Below are 24,784 nucleotides of genomic sequence, written 5' to 3'. Positions count from 1 at the left end.
GCCAAACAGGTGACGGACATCAAAGGGCATGTCCGTCAGGGTGTTCTGGACATCCCCAGAAAAGCCAGTAGACCTCAGCCAGGCGTAGCATCGAAGGGCTACCGCCATTAAAATAGTCCTACCCAGCAAGTTGCGGTGTCTGTCCACAGCGGATGGCAAACTTTGCTGCATCATTACCGTCTGCAACTGCATGAGAGAGCACAACCTGGGCCTCGTCCGGGCACTGGGGTAGCACTTACACCACTGTGTCCCACACAAAGTGGGAATAATGGCCCAACAGACATGCAGTGTTTACCGACCGCAGTCCCAAGCTGGAGCGAGAATACATCTTCTTCCCAAGTTGGTCCAGTTTTTGGATTCCCTATCAGGTGGCGCGCTAGGGAATATGCCTTTGGATGTTGAGGCTTGGACAATCAAGCTCTCAGGGTTGGGGTGCTGGGAGAGTAAAGTGAGGTCACCCGGGGCCGGCCGGTGGCATCAGGCAATCATCCTATCCACAGGAGCCCCTGTGTTGGGCCTGGACCAGTTGCCCCCAACGATGTAGGTTAGGGCTTCATTGAACAGCAGCAGGGGCTCCGGAGAGATCGCTGACGGCTGAAGCACCTGTCAGGAGGTTAGCCCTGACTGCCACCGTAGGTAGATCGAGGCGGAGAGCCTCAGCCGCCCTACGAAACACCACTGCGTAGGACGCTTCCTCCTCTGTAGCCACGGTTGGAGGAGACAACATTCCAAGGTCTGAGGAGGTATCCAGACCACTCAGAAAAGGGGGTGGTGATGGACAGAGTATCTGAATTGAGCATAACACTCGTACCCAGTCAACAGATCAGGGCTTGATCCATCACCGTTTTTAGCTCACTGCACCATCCCAGCTCAGAACCTGGCTACATGCAAATTAGTCTGTCCCTGGCCTAGTGCATCAATGGTGACATCAGAGCCGGCACTGATGGAGGCCCTTCAGAAGCGGCTGGCGGCGCTGCACAAATTCGAGATGGTGCAGGACTGGAACCCAGCGGCGCCGGAGAATAGTCCCTCCTTCCCTCCTGGGACGGGATCGGCGTAGAGTACCTCGGCGTCAGGAGAGGCCAAGATGGAGTCACTGGCATGAAAGGAATGAAGGGTGCCTGGGCATAATGTTGGGGAACACTCATATTATAGGAAAGAGGTTCCACAGGGCCACCAGGCATGCCATTCATTGCATTCAGAAAATGCGAAGGATCCGCACTAAGCGCTGGAAAGGTGGGTAGGGATCGAGAGCCGCCTGATCTGGAACAGTTCGAGGTCGTAAGGTGGGTTCTGGCTGTGGGGCTGGAGACACCGGAGCAGGGATCGGAGTGGCCGGAGGTGAAGGAGTCGATTCCCTGGGCGCTGGTGAATGAACCGGATTCACCTGTGGTGAAGGGTAAAGCGAGATGTCATCCTCCCTATGATGCCGCCGGACCAGGGACACCGACTTCGGCAACACCTTCGAAGAGCGATGCTTGGACCCATGACGCCGCTTCTTATGCTTTTTTGACGACCTTGCGGTGTTTGGAGTCGGCGACCTAGACTGTCCTCTTCCAACCTCTCTTCTCCTTCTTTACCCAGGCTATAAAAAAAACTTTGCTTCTCTCTCTTTGAGGGCCTTCAGATCCATCTGAAGACAAGAAGAGCACCCCTCGACGTTGTGGTCAGATAACAGGCATCAAAGGCAATCTTCATGGAGGTCAGTGACAGGCATATGGTCCCCACATTCCCTACAGTAGCCATCGCACAGAAATAGTTTTTCGAAAACTGTAACACTGTAGACTACAAAGAAATAGAGAGTCCTAGAAAAAAAGTTACGCGTCGACTGCACAGAACAAGCATTTACAATGCAATAGGTCTCGCAGCATTAAAGTTTGGGTTATTGGCATTGTGCATGACAATGCCGTTGCATAAAAGTTTTAGCAAACTTTGAATTGGTGAGCAGTGAGAGTGTGTGCAAGAGTATGCTGTTCTTGGAAGCAGTGTGGTAGAGAGTGCAGGAATTTGGGTGCTTTTTTCCCTTCAGATGCACAGTTAGGAGGGCATACGTTTCATTTCTGCTTTGCAGAATGAGCTGGCAATTTTCTAAAAAACTTGGGTATGTAATTAAAGTGAAGAAAAGAATCCAAAAGCTGGGACAGTCCTCTGAAAACCAGGACTGTCTTGGGAAATCTGAGACTGCTGGTCACCCTACTCTGTCGACGAACAGGGTTCTCCATTCAATTCAATATATACTTTTAACGTATATGTTTGTGCAGGGCTTTAAATGGGCTGGGTCCTCTTCACTACTAGCACACCCGGACTGTGTGGTCCTTTACAGCTGGTAGGTCACAGTGCAGTTAAGTATACGAAACAATACGGAAACTTTTAATGATCTGAGACAAAGATAAGGATGTTGCTTTATTGTTTGTGGCTTATTTTAATACCACTTCAAAACAAAAAATCCTACCGAGGTTGTAAGGTACAGCTTTCCAAACTTTCCACGTCGGTGACACACCTTTTCCACAATCTTCATCTTGTGACACAGTAATGCGAACGAGTGCAGCGAGCGAGCCGAACCTCCTACAGGGGGTTTTCTCTCCTCTCCGTCTCCCTCCTCTCCCTCTCTCGCTCCTCTCACCCCTCTCCCTCTCCCTCCTCTCCCTCTCTCGCTCCTCTCACTCCTCTCCCTCTCTCGCTCCTCTACCTCTCTCGCTCCTCTACCTCTCTCACTCCTCTCCCTCTCTCACTCCTCTTCCTCTCCCTCCTCTCCCTCTCCCTCCTCTCCCTCTCTCACTCCTCTCCCTCTCGCCTTACTCTCAGTCTCCCTCTCGCTCCTCTCCCTCCTCTCCCGCTGTCTCCTCTCTCCCTTCTCTCCCTCCTCTTCCTCTCCCTCTCTCTCCCTCTATCCCTCCTGTACCTCTCCCTCTCTCCCCTTCTCCCTCTCTCCCTCCTCTGCCTCTCTCCCTCCTCTCCGTCTCCCTCTCTCCCCCCTCTCCCTCTCAGTCTCCCTCTCACTCTCCCTCTCACTCCTCTTCCTCTCACTCCTCTTCCTCTCACTCCTCTTCCTCTTCCTCTCTCCCTCCCTCCTCTCCTTCTCCCTCTCCATCTCCCTCTCACTCCTCTCCCTCCTCTTCCTCTCTCCCTCCCTCCTCTCCCACTCCCTCTCTGTCTCCCTCTCACTCCTCTTCCTCTCACCCCTCTCCCTCTCACTCCTCTCCCTCCTCTCCGTCTACCTCTCTCCCTCCTCTCCGTCTCCCTCCTCTCTGTCTCACTCTCACTCCTCTTCCTCTCCCTTCCTCGCCTTCCTCTCCCTCTCTCCCTCCTCTCTGTCTCACTCCTCTCCGTCTCCCTCTCACTCCTCTTCCTCCCTCTCACTTCCTCTCCCTCCTCTTCCTCTCCCCTCCCTTCTCTTCCTCTGCTTCCTCTCCCTTCTCTCCCCCTCCTCTTCCTCCTCTCCCTCTCCCTCCTCTCCGTCTCACTCTCACTCCTCTTCCTCTCTCTCCCTTCTCTCCATCCTCTCCTTCTCCCTGCAGTCTCTCTCTCTCCCCCTCTCTTTCTCTCTCTCTCTCTCTGGCTCTCTCTCTCAGTATCTCTCTCGCCCTCTCTGTCTCCATCCTTCAGTCTCTCTCCCCCTCTCCATCCCCCCTCTCTATCCCTCCTCTCTCTTTATCTCTCTCACTTATCTCCCTTTTCCTCTCACTCCTCTCCCTCCCTCTCCCTCCTGTCCCTCTCTCCCTCCTCTCCCTCCTCTCCGTCTCACTCCTCTCCCTCTCCCTCCTCTCCGTCTCCCTCTCACTCCTCTTCCTCTCACTCCTCTTCCTCTCACTCCTCTTCCTCTCACTCCTCTTCCTCTCCCTCCTCTCCCTTCCTCTCCCCCTCCTCTTCCTCTACCTCCTCTCCCTCTCCCTCCTCTCCTCTCCGTCTCACTCTCACTCCTCTTCCTCTCCCTCCTCTTCCTCCCTCTCCCCCCCTCTCCGTCTTACTCCTCTTCCTCTCCCTCTCCCTGCAGTCTCTCTCTCCCCTCTCTTTGTCTCTCTCCCCCTCTCTATCCCCCCTCTCTATCCCTCCTCTCTCTTTATCTCTCTCTCTCTCCATCCTTCATTCTCTCTCCCTCTCTCTGTCTCTTCCCGATCTCTCCCTCTCTATCACTCCCTCTATCTCTGCCCCTCCCACCCCCTCATATCTCTGGAACCCTTTCACCGTTCCCCTTCTCTCAGGAACTTCTCGCGTGAGCCGCCCCTGGAAAAGCATTGCCTCTGCTGTTTGTGCATACAGGGAGCCGTTGGTTGTGATATTATTATTTAACGCAACTACTGAGAAATAAATTCAACAAAATGGACAAATAGACAGAGTCCCCACATCTCTGCTAACGCCTGAGTTTTCTAATTAATAAGATGCAGCGCCTTGAACCAGTGCGCCAAGCAGACTCCTTTCGAAACTGCTCGGAAGCTGCCACTGCCAGGTGTCCGACAAGGTCAAAGAGCAGGGATCATGTTCGCAGCAGCCTGTGCCCCTGGATCAGCAGTGGGTAGGGTGGCGCTGCAGGGGCTCTTAGACAAGATGAAACATCAACAAAGCCTCTTTAACAAGCACATGGTCTTTTAATGACCAGTGAAGTGCTTGGATGCGGCTGTGTGTGTGCCCGGGAGCTGTCTGAGCCCGGGCTGCCACACACGAGGGAGGGGGGTCATTGTAACGCGACACACCCACAGAGTGGAGGCGACACAGTAAGGTGTCGCGACACAAACTTTGGAAAGCTCTGTTTGTAAGGCATCACCTGGTTAGTTGAAGACGCCAGTATATGCAGTTAGTATTTGTAGTCAGTAGGGGTTGAAACGTCAACTAATGTTGACATGCATTCTGTTTTCTACTGGTCATACATTGGAATAGTGTGTCCAAATATGTCCTATTACGTAATCAGTGAGCAGTCAAACCTCTATTTTGTAATGTGTGGATTATTTGCTTTTTGTTACTTGACTGGGTTCTCATTTTACTTGAGTATTGCACAGTCACTATAACCTTCACATATTGACTTAAGGTGAAAAAAAATTAACATATGGTTCCAGTATTAATTGTACTTTATTAACAGAATAAGTATTTGGTGATATCACTCATACTCTCACAATTCTGTAATACAGACGTTTTCTAATGCAGGATATCTCCATATTGCTTCAAACAAGTACATAGGAACCGTCGTTCTTTGAAGCAAACTGAAATCCCGGCAAGGCTAACTAAGCCTTGCACCTGCCTCAAAGTCAAGTAAAGAGGAAGGGGTCCCAGTAATCAATGAACAGTTTACTACATAGTAACAAAAATAAAACAACCAAGAAACAAATCTGTCCACATTGTTTTAATCACAATGTGAAATGTATATAACAAATATATAATTTTATGTCAGAACGTGAACACAATTTCACAGTGCCCCAGAAATAGTCAAGAAACAAGGGAAAGGGGAGTGATCCTGTGAGGAAGAAGTGGAGGGAAAGAAGAAGAAATTCTCAAGTGACAGTTTAGTCAAAATATGTACATCATTTGTCCTCACTACACGGTGTGTGTGGAGATAGGGACCACAAGGTTCAGATAATTATTTACATAAAACAACATACGCCACAAAATTCAAAGAATGAAAACAATGGGGAGTGGAGTTGATAATGCGAATAGTTGTCGACGTTTCGACCCCCTAGTATGCAGGTAGAGTTGCTATCCTTGCTGTGGGGTCTTCATCAGGACAGGGGTGGGGACACCACGAAGTGGTATTCAACAAGGACCGTGGTGCAGTTTACTGGTGCGGTCCGTATGAATCGTCAATAATGATGGTACACAAGTTGGTATAGGGACGGCCACGTGTTATCCAGTTAACATGGTCCAGATTGTCATCGAATGGGGCGGAACAAAGAACGCGGTCAAAAGTCAGATCGCGAGGCAGTCTGGTGTAGTCAGATTAGCGCTCCGTTATTAATCGGTCAGAGAAGTAAATCCAGTCCCGCAACGAGCTCGATCCGCGACTGGATTTACTTCTCTGACCGATTAATAACGGAGCGCTGATCTGACTACACCAGACTGCCTCGCGATCTGACTTTTGACCGCGTTCTTTGTTCCGCCCCATTCGATGACAATCTGGACCATGTTAACTGGATAACACGTGGCCGTCCCTATACCAACTTGTGTACCATTATTATTGACGATTCATACGGACCGCACCAGTAAACTGCACCACGGTCCTTGTTGAATACCACTTCGTGGTGTCCCCACCCCTGTCCTGATGAAGACCCCACAGCAAGGATAGCAACTCTACCTGCATACTAGGGGGTCGAAACGTCGACAACTATTCGCATTATCAACTCCACTCCCCATTGTTTTCATTCTTTGAATTTTGTGGAGTATGTTGTTTTGTGTAAATAATTATCTGAACCTTGTGGTCCCTATCTCCACACACACCGTGTAGTGAGGACAAATGATGTACATATTTTGACTAAACTGTCACTTGAGAATTTCTTCTTCTTTCCCTCCACTTCTTCCTCACAGGATCACTCCCCTTTCCCTTGTTTCTTGACTATTTCTGGGGCACTGTGAAATTGTGTTCACGTTCTGACATAAAATTATATATTTGTTATATACATTTCACATTGTGATTAAAACAATGTGGACAGATTTGTTTCTTGGTTGTTTTATTTTTGTTACTATGTAGTAAACTGTTCATTGATTACTGGGACCCCTTCCTCTTATCACGTTGATAGCCCAGGTCCCAGTGACACTTTCTGGGTACAACCCCTTGTGAATACTCTCAAAGTCAAGTAAGTCAAGAACTATTAAACAGGGATATCACGAACATCCCGTATTTATAGTTCTTAGAAACAGAACCGCTGTCTAAAGCACCAAACAAAAATACATGTTCCTCCTACCTTAGAAACTATCCATCAACCATTTCTAAAGCTGAGAGGGCACTACACTAGCACTCTGCTGATGACGCCCCAGTGTACATGCAATCACGTAGTCTCGTAAATCATCTATAATGCTTCCTTACATCCACCAACAGCACAGGACATCTTTGGCCGCTTCCTCATTGCAGAAAGCTTTAATTTCCACATCTGCAACATAAATTGATCACACACGTACACTGGCCAATAATATGAAGCCCACTTCACGGCTGTTTCACCGCTGCTCTTCAAAACAAATCACACCTCTAACTCAACTAACATCCACAGTGAGAAACTGTAGCAGGAGGGACATTGCGGGCGGCCCCATTCCTACTCTAACGCGTATGCCGGGTTCTTTTACTCTAATCCTGCCATCCTGCAGTTCCACAGCTCAAACCCACACAATTAACTCCTCACCCAATTTAAGTGTGTAAACCGGGCCTTGTGTGGGACCACACACTGTAATACAACCACCAGGTGAGAGAGCATTGCTGTACCCCCATACCTGCACAGCCGCGTCCAGCTTTCCCTCGAAGGTAAAGTCCACCAGGTTGGGTCGCAGGCACAGCGCATAGTTGAGAGGTCGTATGTCTGCCGGGAGTCGCTCGAAAGGCTGCCTCTCAGTCATATTGCGGGCCTGGAGGAACGAGCGTGTGGAAAAGGAGGCGACTGACAGAAGCAGGCGGGATGGAGTGACGATGGCAAGTATTTTAAATTAGGACTCTTCAATGTTCTTCGTTTTCCATAGTAATACTCATTACATTAATTCGACATGCCATCCCTAGCCTCATGCCTAACGACACAATGAGCGTTTATTGGCTCACTTTTCTACTTTCTTAAACGAGCCGTCGAGCCGCCAGATGGGTAGCGCCTGCCGGCAGAGCCGCACTCACCGGGGGAGGAGCGCTGCGGAGGAGAGGCTTCCGGGATAGAGCGTGAGGCTAGAGGGCACACTTGTGTTGGGGGGTCTTTGCCTCCAAAAGTTTTTAAAGAAACAGTATTGACAAGTTTGTTTGTATCTCAAAGAATAACGTTTTTAATCCAATGTGGTCATTGTGATATGTTTCTCCACATACTCCATTTGAAACATTATATCCTTAATTATTTCCTCCTGCTCCAATGCATTTCGGGCTACTGCCCTTCATCTGGGAGCATCATTATTAAGGAGTCTGTGCCCGCCATGGCTGCAGCAAATCGGTAATCCTCTCTTTTCTGGTATGCGTATGTGGAGAAACATATCACAATGACCACAATGGATTAAAAACTTTATTCTTTGAGATACAAACAAACTTGTCAATACTGTTTCTTTAAAAACTTTTGGAGGCAAAGACCCCCCAACACAAGTGTGCCCTAAGGGATGCAATCAGTTTTTAATTGATAGCACTTCATTTTCTGAATTACCACTCGTCCACTGGGGAGAGGAAGATACCTGGGAGCACCTATTCTATAGATTGAACTTTTGCTTAAAAACAGTTGATCCATAGCTGTGCACTTGTCTACCAACCGATATAGCATTTCCATTTATTCTATGTTAACAAATTGCCCTATGTTTATCTGTTCTTGATGTGTAACTCACCCTGTAAAGCGCTCTGATACTCTTGGGTCCAGCTAGCGCTATATAAAACTTTTTATATATATATATTAAAATAAATGGAAATCACTGTTAAACAGTACCCACTGCAAATACTGCTCAGTAACCACTGACAGTCCTATGGAACATGCCTTGCACTCTCCCACCTGGATTGTGCCCTACTCGCCATCATCCCTGTGAACGGTGTCTTTTTTTGGTTGCCGCAGCGGCTCCCTCAAACAACTGAAGAAACAGGACTACTTCAACACCATAAATGATTTCCATTAGCTACCCCTTCAGAACTGCAACTACAACTCAATGAAAATAGCCCACCACCGTAACACACTAACCAGCTGATGCTGCTGATCATGATATTGCCGGACTGAAAACAAGAAATCAAAAACCGAGCTCAAGACAAACCTGCCACTGAACACCTCTTCCTGTGTCTCCAGGCTGAACAATCACCCCCCCCCCCCTACTATTTAAAAAGTAACTAAACAGCCCCTTCTGTCATTGACTTCAGTAAGGACCCTCCTAGTTCCTCCACAATCAAATGAGCTCCCCTTTTCTCTCCTTGCCCTTACTGCATGATCTCGAACAATGCAGCTTACTATCACACTCCTCAAACAATCCCCATTTATTATGATCTGTTACCCCCTTTCTAGGCTAACAGTAGCTAATTCTCAAATGCTGGCGGCCACTGGTCTGCTTTAAAACAAACAATGTTACAAAACAACGTTTGATTTGCAGAAACAACGTTTTTTCTCATATTCTCGGATTTAACCATACAACTGTATTCATTAAAATCTACGATATATAAATTTTCTAAAACAAATGAGAATATAAACTTTAAAAATATAGAAAAAAACTGACATGGAAATTAAAGAAAGGAGGCAGAAACAGCTTTAAAACTGTAAAACACTCAAATGAAACACTTGTACAAACTATCTAAATCGGATTCCAAGCAAGTAACGACTTGAATGGTTATATTTATCTATCGAGACATTGAGAAAGTAAATGAGAATGAATACGAAAGTAGGTTTTCCACCCTGGAAAAGGAATGACATCCAGGGAAGTCTCTACAGAATGTTTTCTTTTCCAAAACAACTGTGGTTAAGGTGAGTGTGCTATTATGGGGAGGATTTAATCAAATATATATACTGTCGCATGCTACATTAATTGTCTTATTCGGCAAGCGGCGAAAACACGGCAGACAGAAAAGAAAATCAATAACACGTGCGAAAAAAAAAGGTCAGCTCAACAATGTTCAAATAAACTCTATGAAGGAGCTCACCTCTGCTGGTTATTCGCTCAAAAACAGCTGTGTGGTGGTTGGCTGCCTCAAGAGTCTACTGGTCTGCACGTTCTTAAAAGTCTACCTGTCCCCAGTGAGATTGTGATTAATGTCTCTGGCCTATGTCACCTGGAAACTGCTCTCCTTCGGGTACTGAACGTCTTCGTTCTTTTGGGCATGTACTGTCGGAAACGGCCACGCCAGCAGTATTTATCCATCAGCCTGTGCTGAGTCACAGCTCGCCTAAACTTGAATATCGACATACAGAGAAGTCTTCCAGCTGTTTCCAGGGCCAGTGTTTACTGGGCGACCACGCCTTCTCTGCTGCATCACGTCGCACAAATGACGTCCCGCATGAGAATGACAAGCAGAATTGTGACTCTATTTCTATGGCTACGAGCGCGCTCGCGTCCTAAGCATACGTACGTAGCCAGAGACATCGATGAAGGACAAATACTGCTGAACCACAGGCGAATACCCGAGCTGAAAATCTTTGTATGGAAATCGCCTACATGGTCAAAATAATTAATTGTGTACGCAGCAAAGGGATAAACTACGTTCGTGAAAAAACAGACTCAAAATGGAATAAAAGTTACTGAATGTTTTTATTCAATAAAAATCAAATGCCACCGTGAATACAACAAAAATAATATCCACTATAAAAATGATTTAAGCGTCTTTAACAATGAGGCTTCCACTAAATCAAAACACTTAAAGAACAAGCATTGGCCGCGCAACAGTAAAGCTGCACGGCCGTGAAAGGATCATCTGCATTTAAAAACTGAAACGAACATAACCAGCACCGCCTCTCCCCTACCTCCTCCACCGCCCAGGAACGTGCTGGAATGACGGCACAAACAGGCAAAAAAAAAAAAAAAAAACGGGGCAGGAGCAGAATACTGAATCCCGCCCCTCCAGGACTCCCTGACCTGCCTCATGGTTGCCAAGGCAATATTTCTAAAAATATTGTCGTGCTACCGTAAGGCAGGTCATGGAGTCCTCGAGAGGCGGGATCCAGAGCAGACAAATCTGCTAAACAGGAGCTTTTTCCAATGGCAGGCCTCCGTTTTGCGAGGCCTGTCAATGGACAAAGGAGGCGTGGTTTCACGCAGTACTGAAATCCCCCTGTTCACAATAGGTCTTTACTTGCAGCAGGGACATGCCCTGCAATGCAGGCTTCGACCTAAAAAAGGGAACAGACGTCTGCATGCCGACAAGGCCTTCTTATGGCTCCGATGACATCACGCGGAGTCATGTGCGTAGCCGTTCCCTTGTGATGTCCTCATCAAAGTGGGAGAGCTATGAAAAAGGTTTCTGCGGAAAGCTGCACAAGGGATCATTCAAAAGGTGAGGAATCCACAGACAGATGTACCCATCAGAATCTGGTACAATGAAAACTGGTTGCACCACGGGTATTTCCGTTCGAGCCCAGTTGATGCTGGTTTAAAGTCCGACATGGGTACCAGAACTGGATCATCTATCGGCATAGGTAGAACTGGCATGGACCGGAAGGCCAGTGTATAAGCCTGCACTGGAGTCGGTAGGCCCTTGTAGCAAGAGGGCAGATGATGTAAGGAGAACCTAGTTCCAGTAACCTGACTGGGAGACGCTGTGGGTCACGGGCCTTAAGGTGCACCAAAAGTAGTTGGAAATGCACTAAAGATCAGACCGAATTGCCAGGACTGGTTTTCGTTCCTAGTCTGGCCCTAATGTCAGGATGGCGTAGAACCCAGCTTCAGTTTCTGGTGTTTGCGTTTGGACCTGACTTGAGCTACAGCAGGATATGGAGTAGTGGCAGGAACAGTCTCAGAATTAAGAGCGGGCCAGTGAATTGGACTTTAAACCAGACCTAGGCTATGTCCACGAGTACTACTTATGCTCAGCAAACTACAGCTTGGCCTCCTGGTCTCGGATTGCCTTGCTGTGTATGGTCTCATATTGGTCATATTATGTTAAGTTGTGATAGGAGCATAGGCACTAAAAACTCACTTTGTGGGCGGTCAGTGACTGACATCCACTTGCAGCCGTCTCAACATGGCTTGAAAACTATGGTATCTAGAAGCACACAGTTTGAAAAAAGAATTTGAACAGGCTGAAGACAGACAGAAATGGAAACGGAAATCTTAATTGCATTAACGTCTGCGCACAAGGGTGGCGCTGATATGCTGCTCTGTCATTTCGGTACAGAAGGGAACCAGTGCTGACCCACACAATACTACCTCCTAGCAATTGGGAGCACTGCTGAAAATTCTCTAGACCCAATTGGAGCCTAAGGGATATTCTAAAGGTGATGAATCTCCGGTTAGAAGAATCCATCACAAATCCAAAAGTGTGAGGACATCTGGGAAAATGCCATGACAGAGAAATGATGGTACTACACATCCCTCTGGATAGGACATTTACTCAAAGATCCAGCTTTGAACTTTGAAAACCAATCTTCAGCAAACAATGATACTCCATAATGTCTCTATTCAGGAACCAAACTCTGGAATCCATTGCCACCAAGCGACTTCCGTGATTTGATTAACAAATGTATATAACTACCATGCTTGCTATTCTGGAGCAGCCCCAACAGCATGCTAATATCAATAAGTCTGATGGCACAACCTTTTCCACCCATATTATTATTATCCATGCAGGCACACACACCCTTCTTACCCATTTCAAACGTCCCTCACGCATATGCTACCTGTCATTCTCAATAATCTCCATGCTCTGCATGACCTCCTTAGCACTCCTCTAAATGCTCTTCAGGCATCCCTCGTAACCCTATACAATGAAAAAGATCTGCCAAATAAGCAGAGCATACTCACCTTTTCCACACATCAGCACCCAATCTACATATGGGTCTCATAAATCAACACCCTTCATATCCTAACAAGCCTGCGCTTAAATGTGTTCCCAAGTGAAGGTAGAATTGTTAAAAGGACACACTTGTGAGAGGTGTGTACTATATAAAAGCAAGGGCAATTTAGATTTCAACAATTTTATATACATTTATCTTATGTTATTATCCTGAATAAATGCAGGGATCCTGCCTTCCGACATCTATAAAAAACACCTGTGATAATGAGTATCCAATATCAAATACTACAGTTCAATAGACACATGCTAAAAAATAAAAATAAAATGAATAATTACCTAGCAATAACAGCACCTCGCCGTGACTGCAAAGCAGGCCCCAGCAAACACCTTTGACCAATCCTGGCGCTGCTCACAGCATTAAAGCAGCATCCTGATTGGCGGGATCAGCCTGTCTCGGCGGTTTACAGCGCACTGGAGGCCCGGACTTACTCCAAACTCAGCTGGGTTTAGAGATTGAAAGTGCGCTTGTCTGCGACAGGCGCACTTTAAACAGCGCAAAGGCAGCCCCACCCTCCTCCCTGCTGCTATCACTCAGCAGCAGCTCTGCCCCCGTCCCGAAGATTTCCTTGGCACAGGGTTATTGAAAAATAAAATGGTGATTAATTACTATTTTCTTTTTCATCTCTGGGCATTTAAGTGGGGCAACGCTCCTCAGCTCTAACGGAGAAGCCGTCCCAGTTGTCTATACTGTCCTAATAGAGATGAGAGAGAGAGTCAGACATGCAAGGTTTCAAATCTTGTTATCTTCAATTCACACAGATTTTGAAAGAGAGAACACTCACATCACAGTGACAGTTAATGTAGATAGCCCTCATGCATGTGTTCATAATGGTCTTTATTCATATGGGTGTACTGTTCATACTTACCAAGGTACCCAGGTGCACAAAACTGATTCCTTTTTCTTGGAGTGGTGCCAATATAATTTCTCCCGTGGAAAACATTGGTTGAATAAAGGTTTTACACACAGCTGGGAGACCTTCTGCAGAGAAGAACAGACACTGATCCTGCCTCCTCACACAATCTGCAGAAAAGTATATGTGAGCATGTTAAAGATTCGTATTTACAGTTCTGATGGCTTGGGAGAAATACTCTACAATATAAGTTCTTCAGTAACTTTTATACTTGTGGTATGTTAATACCCTATTTTCATCATCAAAGACATACACGCACTTTACAGCTGGAGAGCTTACTGTATTAAAAAATAGAAGGACCCTAAGTAGTGCAACTCAGGGACTTATTCTACAACTCAATTTGGCCTTCTCACATCAGTTCTTCAGTTTTCAACTACAGGGACAAGGATATGAAGATTTAAAGAAGACCAAACAGTGACCGGAATGTAGGTGGAGGCTAAGACGCAGAGTGCTTAACGTATGACGGAGAGTAACTTGATGTTACTATACTCTTGTATCTTTACATCATAAATCAGGGAAGACCTCCAAACACAGAATTTAGGAGAGGGTTGGAGGGTTTCAGATACGATACAAAAGGGGAAATCAGCCACAAATATTTTTCATCTTGGGTTGACAAAACCTGATATTAGCATTAGAGTTGATGTCCAACACAAAGGCACTGAAAAACCGTATGTCATCCTCAAAGGGGCTGGAAATAATGTTAACTTGCTCCAGAGGGGTCCGCGGAGTTATAACAGACCTGACGTACGTCTCCCAGAGATTTACACTGCTGAAACCAGTCAAAGTTTCAATGACAAAGAGCAGCGCAGAATGAGGACTTACTAGCAGAAATAGCGCCCAGAATTATTGGTTCCACAATAATTCCTCCTTACTCAGGGGTTTCTCAGTGTTTACTATATAATCTACAAGATCGTGCACAACAAGAGGGGATTACACAAATATATTTCCCGCAACATTTTTTTTAGACAGATAAGATTAAATGTTCTGCCCAGACTCACATGATGTAGAGTCAAAGGCTAGGAATCGAACCTGGATCCCAGTGAGCTGTCAGAAAGCCTCTAAAAGCTACATTTCTAAAGTCTATAGGATTTATGGATTAGAATAACGACATTCTCAAATAGCAAACGGGATAGAATCCCTGAACTGAAGTATATATGGGGAGAAGAATCAATATTTTTTTTCCATCTTTATTTTGCAATATCATCAATTACTAATGCACCTTTAGTTACTCTTTTACTCGGTCATGAGGTGACATTCTGCAGACACATGGCATATGTTGGACTGAGCAACTAGACAAAGAGCACATTCTTGCTCATGGAAGAGATTATTTTGATTTATTGAAAATGTATGTTTAACATTATGAACATTTCTGCACTAAAACGAAAAACACTGCACTTTGTAAAACTATATTCTTCTTGTGCTTGACTAAACGAGGCCGGAATTACACCTAAATTCCATTTTGGATTTTAACCCTTCCATGATGTGTGTTTTCATTTCTCATTTCCACACCACACACAGCAAAATAAGCACTGATGCTTTGTGATGAGACAGAGCTCTTGGAGAGCCTCTGAAGAAACGGATTTGTAAATGTTAACCATTACAAGGTCGCTTCCAGCTCCACCACTATAAATCCATTAATTCTATGAGACTGTTATGGTTTGTGAAACTTGACCTGTACTGTTACATGCGATGAAAATTAGTTCAAAGAGGGCAAATTAATATTCATTTAGGAGATGGTGCTAGGATGGTGCCATTAGATGATGTTGTATAATCTGTTGTGGTTCGCTTAGCTTTGCTCCCCTGTGTTGATCTTGCTGTTTTTATTTACTTCTATTGTGATTTTTCTTATAAAAAGACATTAATTTTGGGGTGCGCCAGATGTTTGTCTCGAGCCTATTTAGATGCTGCCCGATATCTCAGCATATTAATTTGCTTCATATCTTGAACTTGGAATATTTTGCAGATATGGTTCATGCTGCATCTGATTACGCCTTATAATTCCATATATTGCTTCATAATGCATTTTGAATAGTGCTGTTGCCGTCTCTACTGCACTTTAAATATTTAATAAACCTACACAGTTTTGGAAATTTAGAAGGCTTGTGTCCCCATCTTGAGGCAAAGCTTTTTTAGTTGACCATGCTTATTTAATTTCTGTTTAATCTGTTGAGACACATTGCCTCACATGTTCTTGAGGGTAACACCGTCTCTGATCCTGCTTAGGCGCTTTATTTTGATTATCTGATAAGATAGAGTCAACACTCATCACAACAAAATGAAACAAGTGAAGGCTAAGCTTAGCAAATTTAATGGGTTATTTGAACATACTGTTACATGCAGCCATCCTATCTCAACAATTGTGTGAAGGTTTGACTTCATTCAAATAAAGGGATGCCTGAAGACAGATACAAGCTTTTCCAGAAGAATATTAACTATCACCCCAGTAGCATAGTAAGCCATTAACACCTTTATATAGTGAGTTTTTGTAGAGTATGTTGGGATCCCCTAAAAAGATTGTTTCGGAAAATTAGGCCTCACCCATGGCATGCTTCATCATTGGGTTTTACATTCCTACATTCTTTTTGTCCAGATGGGCCCGACCACACTCGTAGGGCCACTTGATATGTTTAAACGTTATTTGGAGTTATTTTAAGTAAAACTGCCTTGGAAAAAATATCACTCAAATTACTCATCATCCTACTTAGCCTACATTTTCACCATTCTTTAATGGCAAAAGCATCACGAGACGGTGTGTCACTGTTATTGAGTTTTGATTAAGAACTCAGCTGGCGCGTGGCCAGATAAATCTTAGATACTATGTATTTAGGGTCAAACCGTCCCCTGAAAACTGAAGCAGGGTGAGCAATCTGTTTCATTTTCTAGCCTTCCACACACCTCATTTTGATTGGAAATAGTGTCTAGTTGGCGTGTGAAGGTAATAGCAGGGCAAGCACTGTGTTAGTTGTGGGCTTACCCTCTTTCAATTACAGCAACTGAAGGGAAGGTCTTGGCTATTTCAGGACGGCTCTGTGTTTACACTGATTCGTAAAGGCAAAAATGGATACAGGGAAATCAGGAGGCTCAGAAGGGGCCTAGTGGATGACTGATCACCATTAACCATGGCATCTGACTTAATATTTACAAAATAATATTAAAGGCAGGCAAGCATATTAGCTATGAAATATATGGATATATCCATGATTATGATTTTTCCACCTTACGAGTTCCATATCCGTGCAAGTGAAATCTAGCTAGACTATGGAACAAATTCCAACCATCGTCTAAGTTCAAGGAAGTTGAGACAGACTGGTCACTAGTACGAATCACCTAAATAATGCAACAAAATGCTACTATTAAAGATTTATATATATATATATATATATATATATATATATATATATATATATATATATATATATATATATATTTATATTTAACAACTTTATTGCCATCTTTAAGCAGGATAGGCAAGAGACAAACATCAGTCTGCAGCAACAATATTTTTGTCAGGCAAAGAAGATCAGAGCCAGTTAGATCACATTTCAGAGGTACCCTATGTCCAAAATCTCAACCTTCTACACAGAATTATTAAAATGGATCCATCACTGTCCCCAAACCTTCACATTTACCATACATGCCAACATTTTAGAATAGAAATCTTTATGAAAAAAATTGGGGGAATGATTTTTCCCCATTGACTTTCCTGATCATCTTACGACCTTCAGTTTATTTTTTCTTCAACATTTCCTTATTGTGGTTTACCACACTTTGAGGCAATTTCTCCAAGTGTGTGCATCCTAAAAAAAACTTTGTATTATTGTCCATACTTACAATGGTCAAAATACAACCAAATCTGGTAAAGGAAATTGTACTACAGTTACTGGTAGTCTTCTGTATGGAATCCTTTGGAAGTAAGCAAGGGAGTAAAGGGGAGAGAGCAGCAAACTCTAAGGGTGCTAATGTACAGGCCACTCAATAACTAACAGTGAAACCATAGCATTGGATGTTTCAGAATGTAATAGAAAAGGTCATACACAAATTCAGTTATCAGCAAGAAGAATGACCAAAGTATATCAAGGTTACAGGTTTCTAGAAGGTCAATAGAAGAGGGGACCTTCTAGAGTTCAATGTGTGTATCTTGTCCACCAGTCTAAATTGTTTGCTCATTGCCATGCCACAAAGCCAACCCTCATAAGTGGGGGAATGGCATTATTTCAATAGTCATAGGACGGAAATCTTAGCCACTCCTCAAGCTGTATCTATCAACCATTTCCTATGTTGAGCCAGATCCAGGATAACCAATGTATTATGCACAAGGACCAATGCAGGAGATGGGGCTATTGAGGTATCAGTTGAGGTGTTTAATACACTGCTAATTTCGATCCCTAAAACACTCTAGCCCACACAACCATAGTAGTGGCAGCATGTCTTCTTCTGAATGTCTGCATCTCCAGCAGTCCGAGGTGTGGAAGAGCAAGCCTCAGGTGTTGTGGGGACCAATATCAATTATGCAACAGCACGAAGCAGCTACATTTCAGTCACAGCTAAAATTTCACTCATAACCCTCAATCACATGCCTCGAACAATTTGTTCCCGTTCTCTTTTGAGTATTACTTCCAAGTGTTATATGCCACTGTTTCTCTCAACTGTCACTGCTGCTGTTTAGAGTGAATCTCTCAAGAAGTACACATCCAGATATTACTCCTTTGAAACGTATCCATTTTTGGAGATTGTAAGAAAGTGCCCCTTTTTGCATGGTTGCCCCCACTTTCTGCCAAACTGTAGGCCACATTTAAGACCCTTGTAAAAGGTACCATAGGCACCTTGGGCACTGTGACCAGGGAAGCTCCCCAAGGGCTGCAGCAACTATTGTGCCCCTCTTAGAGGCCCTGTACCTTTACACATACACGCTGGTATTGCAAGCTGTGTGTTTTGGTGCAGAACAAAGTGAAGAGTCGACATGGCTCACATCCCTGTGTGCCATGCCTACAACCCACCGCTGTGGCATAATTAAGCCACCCCTCTAGCTGGGTGTACTATACCAGTGGTGAGGGTACAGGTGCATGAGCCCTGTACCCCTACATTCTCTAAATCAATTCTTAGACATTGAAAGTGCAGTAATGCCATAAAGAGTATATGGTACAACACACTATACAAAATGTCGGTATGGAGGAAAGGATATCCATTCACTAATCAGCGTGACGTGGCGACCGAACGTGGAGAAAGCAGCAGGACTGTACTTTTTTTTTTTACATTTTTTGAAAACCTTTATTCAGAGCAGAGCACACAGCTATTCAGCCTGACATCCCGGAGGCAAGGCAGCATGGGTAATAGGAGAGCAGTAGTGCAAAAAGATCCAAACAATCATCGAAGGTTAATTTTATATTAAGATGAAGAACTCAACAAAAGAGCGCCCAAGGGCGCGAAAAGATGGCAATAGAGTCAATATGAATCAGGGCGTCAGGGACGGGCAGGGGAGGAAAGGCAGGGAAGCGATCATCAAGGAGAGGATGTCAGAATGGGAAGGAGGGGGGGGGAGGACAACAGGAGAATGCAGTACATCAAAGCTCAGTTGGTGTTACAGGTCAGGGTGACACATGTTCGTCCAGAGAGACTGGTTCAGGTGGCAAGCACATGTCTCCCCTATATTCATTCCAAGCCCCCCACACTTTATTCCAAGTTCGAGGTCTCCCTCTTGCCACATAGACTGTCTTCTCCCGGAACATGCACCAGTCCATATTGGCTTTCCATTGTACCACCAGGGGGGCCGTGGACGCACCCCACTTCTGAGCAATGTCCCTTTTGGCCACCATGTTCCCCAGGGTCACCCACCTAGTCTGAGCTGCGCTGTGATCAGAAGGCTCCCATACGCTCAGGAGGCATCTACGAGCTTCCGCGTGAGCAATCACGCCAGTAACTTCTTCCATGATTCGGTGCACCCTCCTCCAGTAGGAGGCTATTACGGGGCATTCCCAAAGGATGTGTAGGAAAGTGGCGAGGGCCCCGCAACCTCTGCGGCAGAGTCCGTCAGGCGAATATCCCATGCGCATCAATCGGGGCCCCGTCATATACACCCGGTGCAAGATCTTGAACTGCACGAGGCGGAGACGGGAGGAAATTGCAACCTCTTTAGGGGAGGAAATTGCGCTCTGCCAATCTTCATCGTCAAGTTCCAGGCCATCCGCCACCCACTGGTCCCGCAAGCCAAGGAGGAGATCTGTGCGCACGTTTATCAATTTCTTATATGATAGGGAAATCGCGCTGTCCGGCATGTGCCCATCCAATATCCTGTCATCCAGAGGGGAGCTTTCAGGAATGTCGCCGTCCGGCGGTGTGGCCGAGAGCAGCGCATGCCTCAGCTGGGCGTAACGGAAAAACTCAGTCGCACCCAGTTGGTATTCGGTTTGCAGCTGGGGGAAGGTCTTAACCGTGCCCCTGGAAAGCATGTCCTCAACTCTGCTGATACCGATGAGGTCCCATTTATCAAACCCCTTGGTGTGCCACAGTCTACCCAGGATGTCCGAATCAAAAAGGGGGGTGAACCTAGTCAGTCTGCCTTGCCAACCTTGCGCCTTGGTGACCGCCCGCCAAATGTGGATCGCCGTCCGTGTAGGACCCGTCAACCGTCGGTCGAAGGACTTCGAGTACAGGGCCCGATAATAGTTGCCGCCACCCAAGAGCCATCTATCCATGGCATAGCCAGGACTATCCACAGGGCCATAGAACCCGTGGTTGAGGGCAGCAAGTTGAGAGGACCAGTAGTAGCGGCGCACGTCCGGAAGGGCGATGCCGCCGTCGTACCATGGAAGCGTGAGGTTATGGATGGCAACACGAGGTCGACCGTCCCAGAGAAGGGTTCGCAGGAGACCTTCAAGGTCTCGGAAGTAGCGCGCCGGAACCGGATCTTGGGCGTTCTGCAGGGCGTACAAGAACCTGGGCAGGGACATCATCTTAAACAACGCAGCACGGCCAAGGAGAGAAAGCGGGAGCTTACGCCAGCTATCCACATCGCGCTGTAGACGCTGGAGAGGAGGGAGTAAGTTGAGGTCGTACCGTAACTTGGGATTACCGGAGATGTAAATGCCCAGGTACTTGAAGCCACGTACGGCAATCTGAATGTTGCAGCCCCTGGGAAGTCGTGGAGTATCTCCTTTAAGGACGTACAAGGACGACTTGGCCCAGTTTATAATCAGACCAGAATAGCGTCCGAAGAGTCTGAGTACGTCACAAGCCACGATGAGGGACTTGCAGGGGGAAGTCAAATAAAGTAAGATGTCATCGGTATACAAGGATACCCTGTCTTCAAAACCAGGGGCCCAAGTAATACCGTGTAAATCAGGATGCGTACGCAGTAGGGCTGCTAGCGGTTCAAGGGCCAAGGCGAACAGAAGGGGCGACAGGGGACAACCCTGTCTGGTACCCCGATGTAAGGGGAATGGCGTCGACAGGCGACCGTTGACCGTGACGTTGGCCATCGGTTCAGCGTACAGCAGCTTCACCCAGCTCACAAAGACCGGCCCAAATCCGAGTTTGGACAGCACTGCCCAGAGGTATGGCCACTCGAGAGAATCGAAAGCCATCGTGGCGTCAAGGGACGTGAGGACAGCTGGCTCTTCGAGGGTGTGGGCTCTAGCCATGACACCGTGAAGGCGGCGCAGATTGAGGGCGGTATTCCGGTGGGGGATGAAGCCCGACTGGTCAGGATGCACGAGGTCGCCAATGACACCAATCAGCCGGTTGGCGAGCAACTTGGCGAGGACCTTGGGTTCCACATTCAGGAGAGAGATAGGACGGTACGATCGGCAGACGTCTCGTGGTTTACCCTCCTTGTGGATGACCACAATAGTGGCCAACCTTTGATCCAGGGGGAGACGGCCCCTCTCAAAGGATTCCAGGAACATTTTCCGCAGGTGCGGAGACACCGCGTCCGGGCGGATTTTATATAGTTCAACCGGGATGCTGTTAGGCTCGGAGGCCTTACCGGTGCGTAATGAACGGATCGCCAAAGCAATCTCGTCAGCGGTGATCTCTCTGTCCAAATCCGCGCTTTCGTCCTCGGAAAGGCAGGGAAGTTCAATACCCGAGAGGAAAGCCGACGAGTCCGCCTCAGAAAAGTCCGAAGCGGACTCATAGACCCCCCGAAAGTAACTAGCGAAGGAGTCGACAATGGCACTCGGGTCCGTAAGGACCACCCCGTCGTCCCCCAAGAGTTCAGGCACCACTCGGCTGGCCATCTCCCTCCTGTCCAACCAAGCCAGCAACTTCCCAGCCTTGTCGCCTACATCATAGACACGGCCCTGCTGTTCTCTAGCCAGAGTGAGTGCGGCATTCGTGGCAAGATCGTGGTATTCCGCTTGCTTCAATGAGAGGGTATGCAAAATCGAGGGGTCTGGCTCGGGCCCCAGCTGGGACTCGAGACTCAAGACCTCTTGCTCAATATTCAGCAAGTCGGAATCCCTAGTCCGACGGGCCTCCGCAATGAGCGCCTGGGCCTCACCCCGGAGCACCGTCTTAAAGGCCTCCCACAACGTAACGGCCGACCCAACCGAGCCCACGTTTTCAGCAAAAGAAAGGTCAATGGCTTTGGCCAGGAGGGAGCGGGTCTTGATGTTGCAGAAATACCACGGATTGACCGTAGCCGGTCGCTCCAACAAGACCACGCCATAGTCAAAGGAGACCCACAACGGGGAGTGGTCAGAGATGCCCCGCGCTAAGAAGCGGGCTTCGGAAACGGCCGATGCGTGCGATGCCAGTGTAAGGATATAATCAATGCGGGAAAGACTCCCATGTGCACCCGAGAGAAAGGAAAATTGACGGAGTGTCGGATGTAGAAGACGCCAGCCGTCCACCAGGCCCATGGACTCAAGAAAGGAGGGCAGCCACATCTGTGAGCTACGGAGGTCCCGAGACGGTTGGCGATCAAGCAGACCAGAGCAAACCGAGTTAAAGTCACCCCCCACTATTAACAGGCCAGCCGGCATAGACAAAATGGCACCACCAAGGTCCTGAAAGGTACTGGATTGCAACCCCGGGGGGACGTACACAGAAAACAACGAAAGGGAACGCCCTTCCCATCTACCCGCCACGGCAGCGTAACGCCCCCTGTCGTCAATCATGGTGACATCTATCTCTAGGGGAAGGGACGCGCGCATAAGGATACCCGCCCCCCGGGATCCGGAAGAGAACCCCGAATTAGCCACCATTTTGTAGCCTTTACGATTCAAAGCTTTACACGTATTTCCCACCAAATGTGTCTCTTGAAGGTGGACAATATCAGGCATGTGACGTTTGATCAGTTGTATCACCACCCCTCTTTTGACTCGGTCACCCAACCCGTTGACATTCCAACTGAGAATTCTTAACTTCCTACCCCCCATCACCCCGCAGCCCGCCCCACCCAGTCCCATAAGACACTGATCTCAAATACAGTTCAGGAGCATAAGTGACCCATTGCCAGACAGAGAAAAGAAAGAAAAAACCAGCAAACAAGATAACTCTTCCCAACATACCCCCCACCCTGCACCCCTGCATCAGACTAAAAAGCCCTCCCAACCAGCAGTGTGCCTGTCGCCCCATTAACTAATCTACGAAAGACCCAGAGGAGTAGGGAATCTCCATGAATACGTCCCGCCACCCACCATGTAAGCAAAGGAGAGTCAGGTTCTGTTACGAGTACCAGCTCCGGCAGTCATTCGAGGCGGGGGTGCCACCAGCCCCTCACTTAGTCTCACTGTTCCGCTCCACCAGAGGCGCCTCCATCTCTATCTTCCTGTTCATCCCGACGAGGCGAGACTGTGTCCAACCATTCACTGACGTTTTCAGGGAAGTCAAAGAAAAGGGCACGTCCCTTATGTTCAACACGGAGTTTAGCGGGGAACATCATTGAGTATTTGTAACCCATTTCCCTGAGGCGCCTCTTCACTCCCGCGTAGCTCTGGCGTTGGCGCTGTACCGACCTAGTGAAGTCCGGATAGAAGTGCACCTCCGCATTCTGGTAGTGGAGTGGCCCATGCGATCTAGAAGCTTGCAGGATCACGTCCCGATCTCTAAAGTTGAGGAGGCGCGCCACAATCGGCCGTGGCGCCACCCCTGTCTTCGGCGGGCCACCCGGTACCCGGTGGGCACGTTCCACCGAGAAAAAGTTGCTCAGTCCAGAGGGTGCCAAATGGGTTTTGATCAAGTCCTCCACGAACAGGTCCGTCGCAGCATCTTCGGATCCCTCCGGTACGCCGACTATGCAGACGTTCTGCCGCCTGGCTCGCCCCTCAAAGTCCTCCAGCAACCTCGAGAATAGGTCCGTGGTCATCCGCAGGTTGCGGACCTCGGTCTGCAACTCGGAAACATCAGAGGTCAGGCTGGAGGTCTTGATATCTAGCGCCTTCACACGCTCGTTGGTCTTGCCCAAGTCGGCCCTTATAAGAGTAATGTCAACGGCCATTGAGTCAACCTTGTGATTTAGAGTTTCGTGCTGTTGTTGCATGTCGGCCCGGAGACTCGTGATGGCGCCCATGATGTCGCCGAGGGTAGGGTCCGATCCATCCGGCGAGCTCGTCGATGGGGGCCCCTTAGACACGGCCCCCGATGTAGGCGGTGACTTTAGGTTCACATAGCGCTCAATGCGACTCTGCTGCGTTTGCGACTTGCCCCGGCCACCTTTGTTCGATGCCCTGTCCGGGTCGCCTCTGCCCGCCATGATGGGTTCGAGAGAACAAAGGCAAGGCGCCCCTCAAGTCCGGGTCCACAGCCGAAAGGCAGGCAGGGCCGAGGAGACAAAACCAGGGTGTAGAAGGCACAAGCTGGAACACTATCACTCCGCCAGTGAGGACATCAGGCGGCCACTACGCAGTCCAATCATGCGAAGTGGCGAAGTCCAGAGGGACAATGGCACCGTCCCGGAGCGGAGTTCAGCTTGACGTAACTCTGCACAGGAACCACCGATTCGGAAGCCGAGGGCAGTCCCCGCCTCAGCAGACCACCAGCAATAAGGTTCCACCAACGTGGATCAGGATTTCAAGCAGGATATTTGCGGTGGGTCGGACGGTCCACGGAGCTCCGGGCTTACGCGGCCATCTTGGTTGCCCGCGAAGCTCCTCCAGCAGGACTGTACTTAGAACAACCGCTTGGTGACCGCATCGGAAAAAGGGTGTGTATTCCACTTTTGTGGAACAAATTGAATGCAGTAATGTTAGAAGAGTCACCTATCAGATAGGAGACTGGACTACGCATTGTGGAAGTTATTTTT

At 47.5% G+C, this 24,784-nt stretch overlaps 1 protein-coding gene across 2 annotated transcripts in view; it reads right to left on the bottom strand.

The window, feature by feature from the left end:
* Nucleotides 1–24,784, bottom strand: part of CENPC (centromere protein C) — a 1,111,772-nt gene that overhangs the window by 67,316 nt on the left and 1,019,672 nt on the right. For both annotated transcript variants that reach the window (XM_086961919.1, XM_086961921.1), the window contains one exon: nt 13,498–13,652. In XM_086961919.1, coding sequence (XP_086818045.1) covers nt 13,498–13,652 — 155 coding nt within the window. The remainder of the gene's footprint in view (nt 1–13,497; nt 13,653–24,784) is intronic.

The sequence above is a fragment of the Lissotriton vulgaris genome, chromosome 3_1 (genome assembly GCF_964263255.1).
Source record: "Lissotriton vulgaris chromosome 3_1, aLisVul1.2, whole genome shotgun sequence".
In the NCBI taxonomy this organism is placed as follows: domain Eukaryota; kingdom Metazoa; phylum Chordata; class Amphibia; order Caudata; family Salamandridae; genus Lissotriton; species Lissotriton vulgaris.
This window is presented reverse-complemented; position numbering and strand designations above follow the sequence as displayed.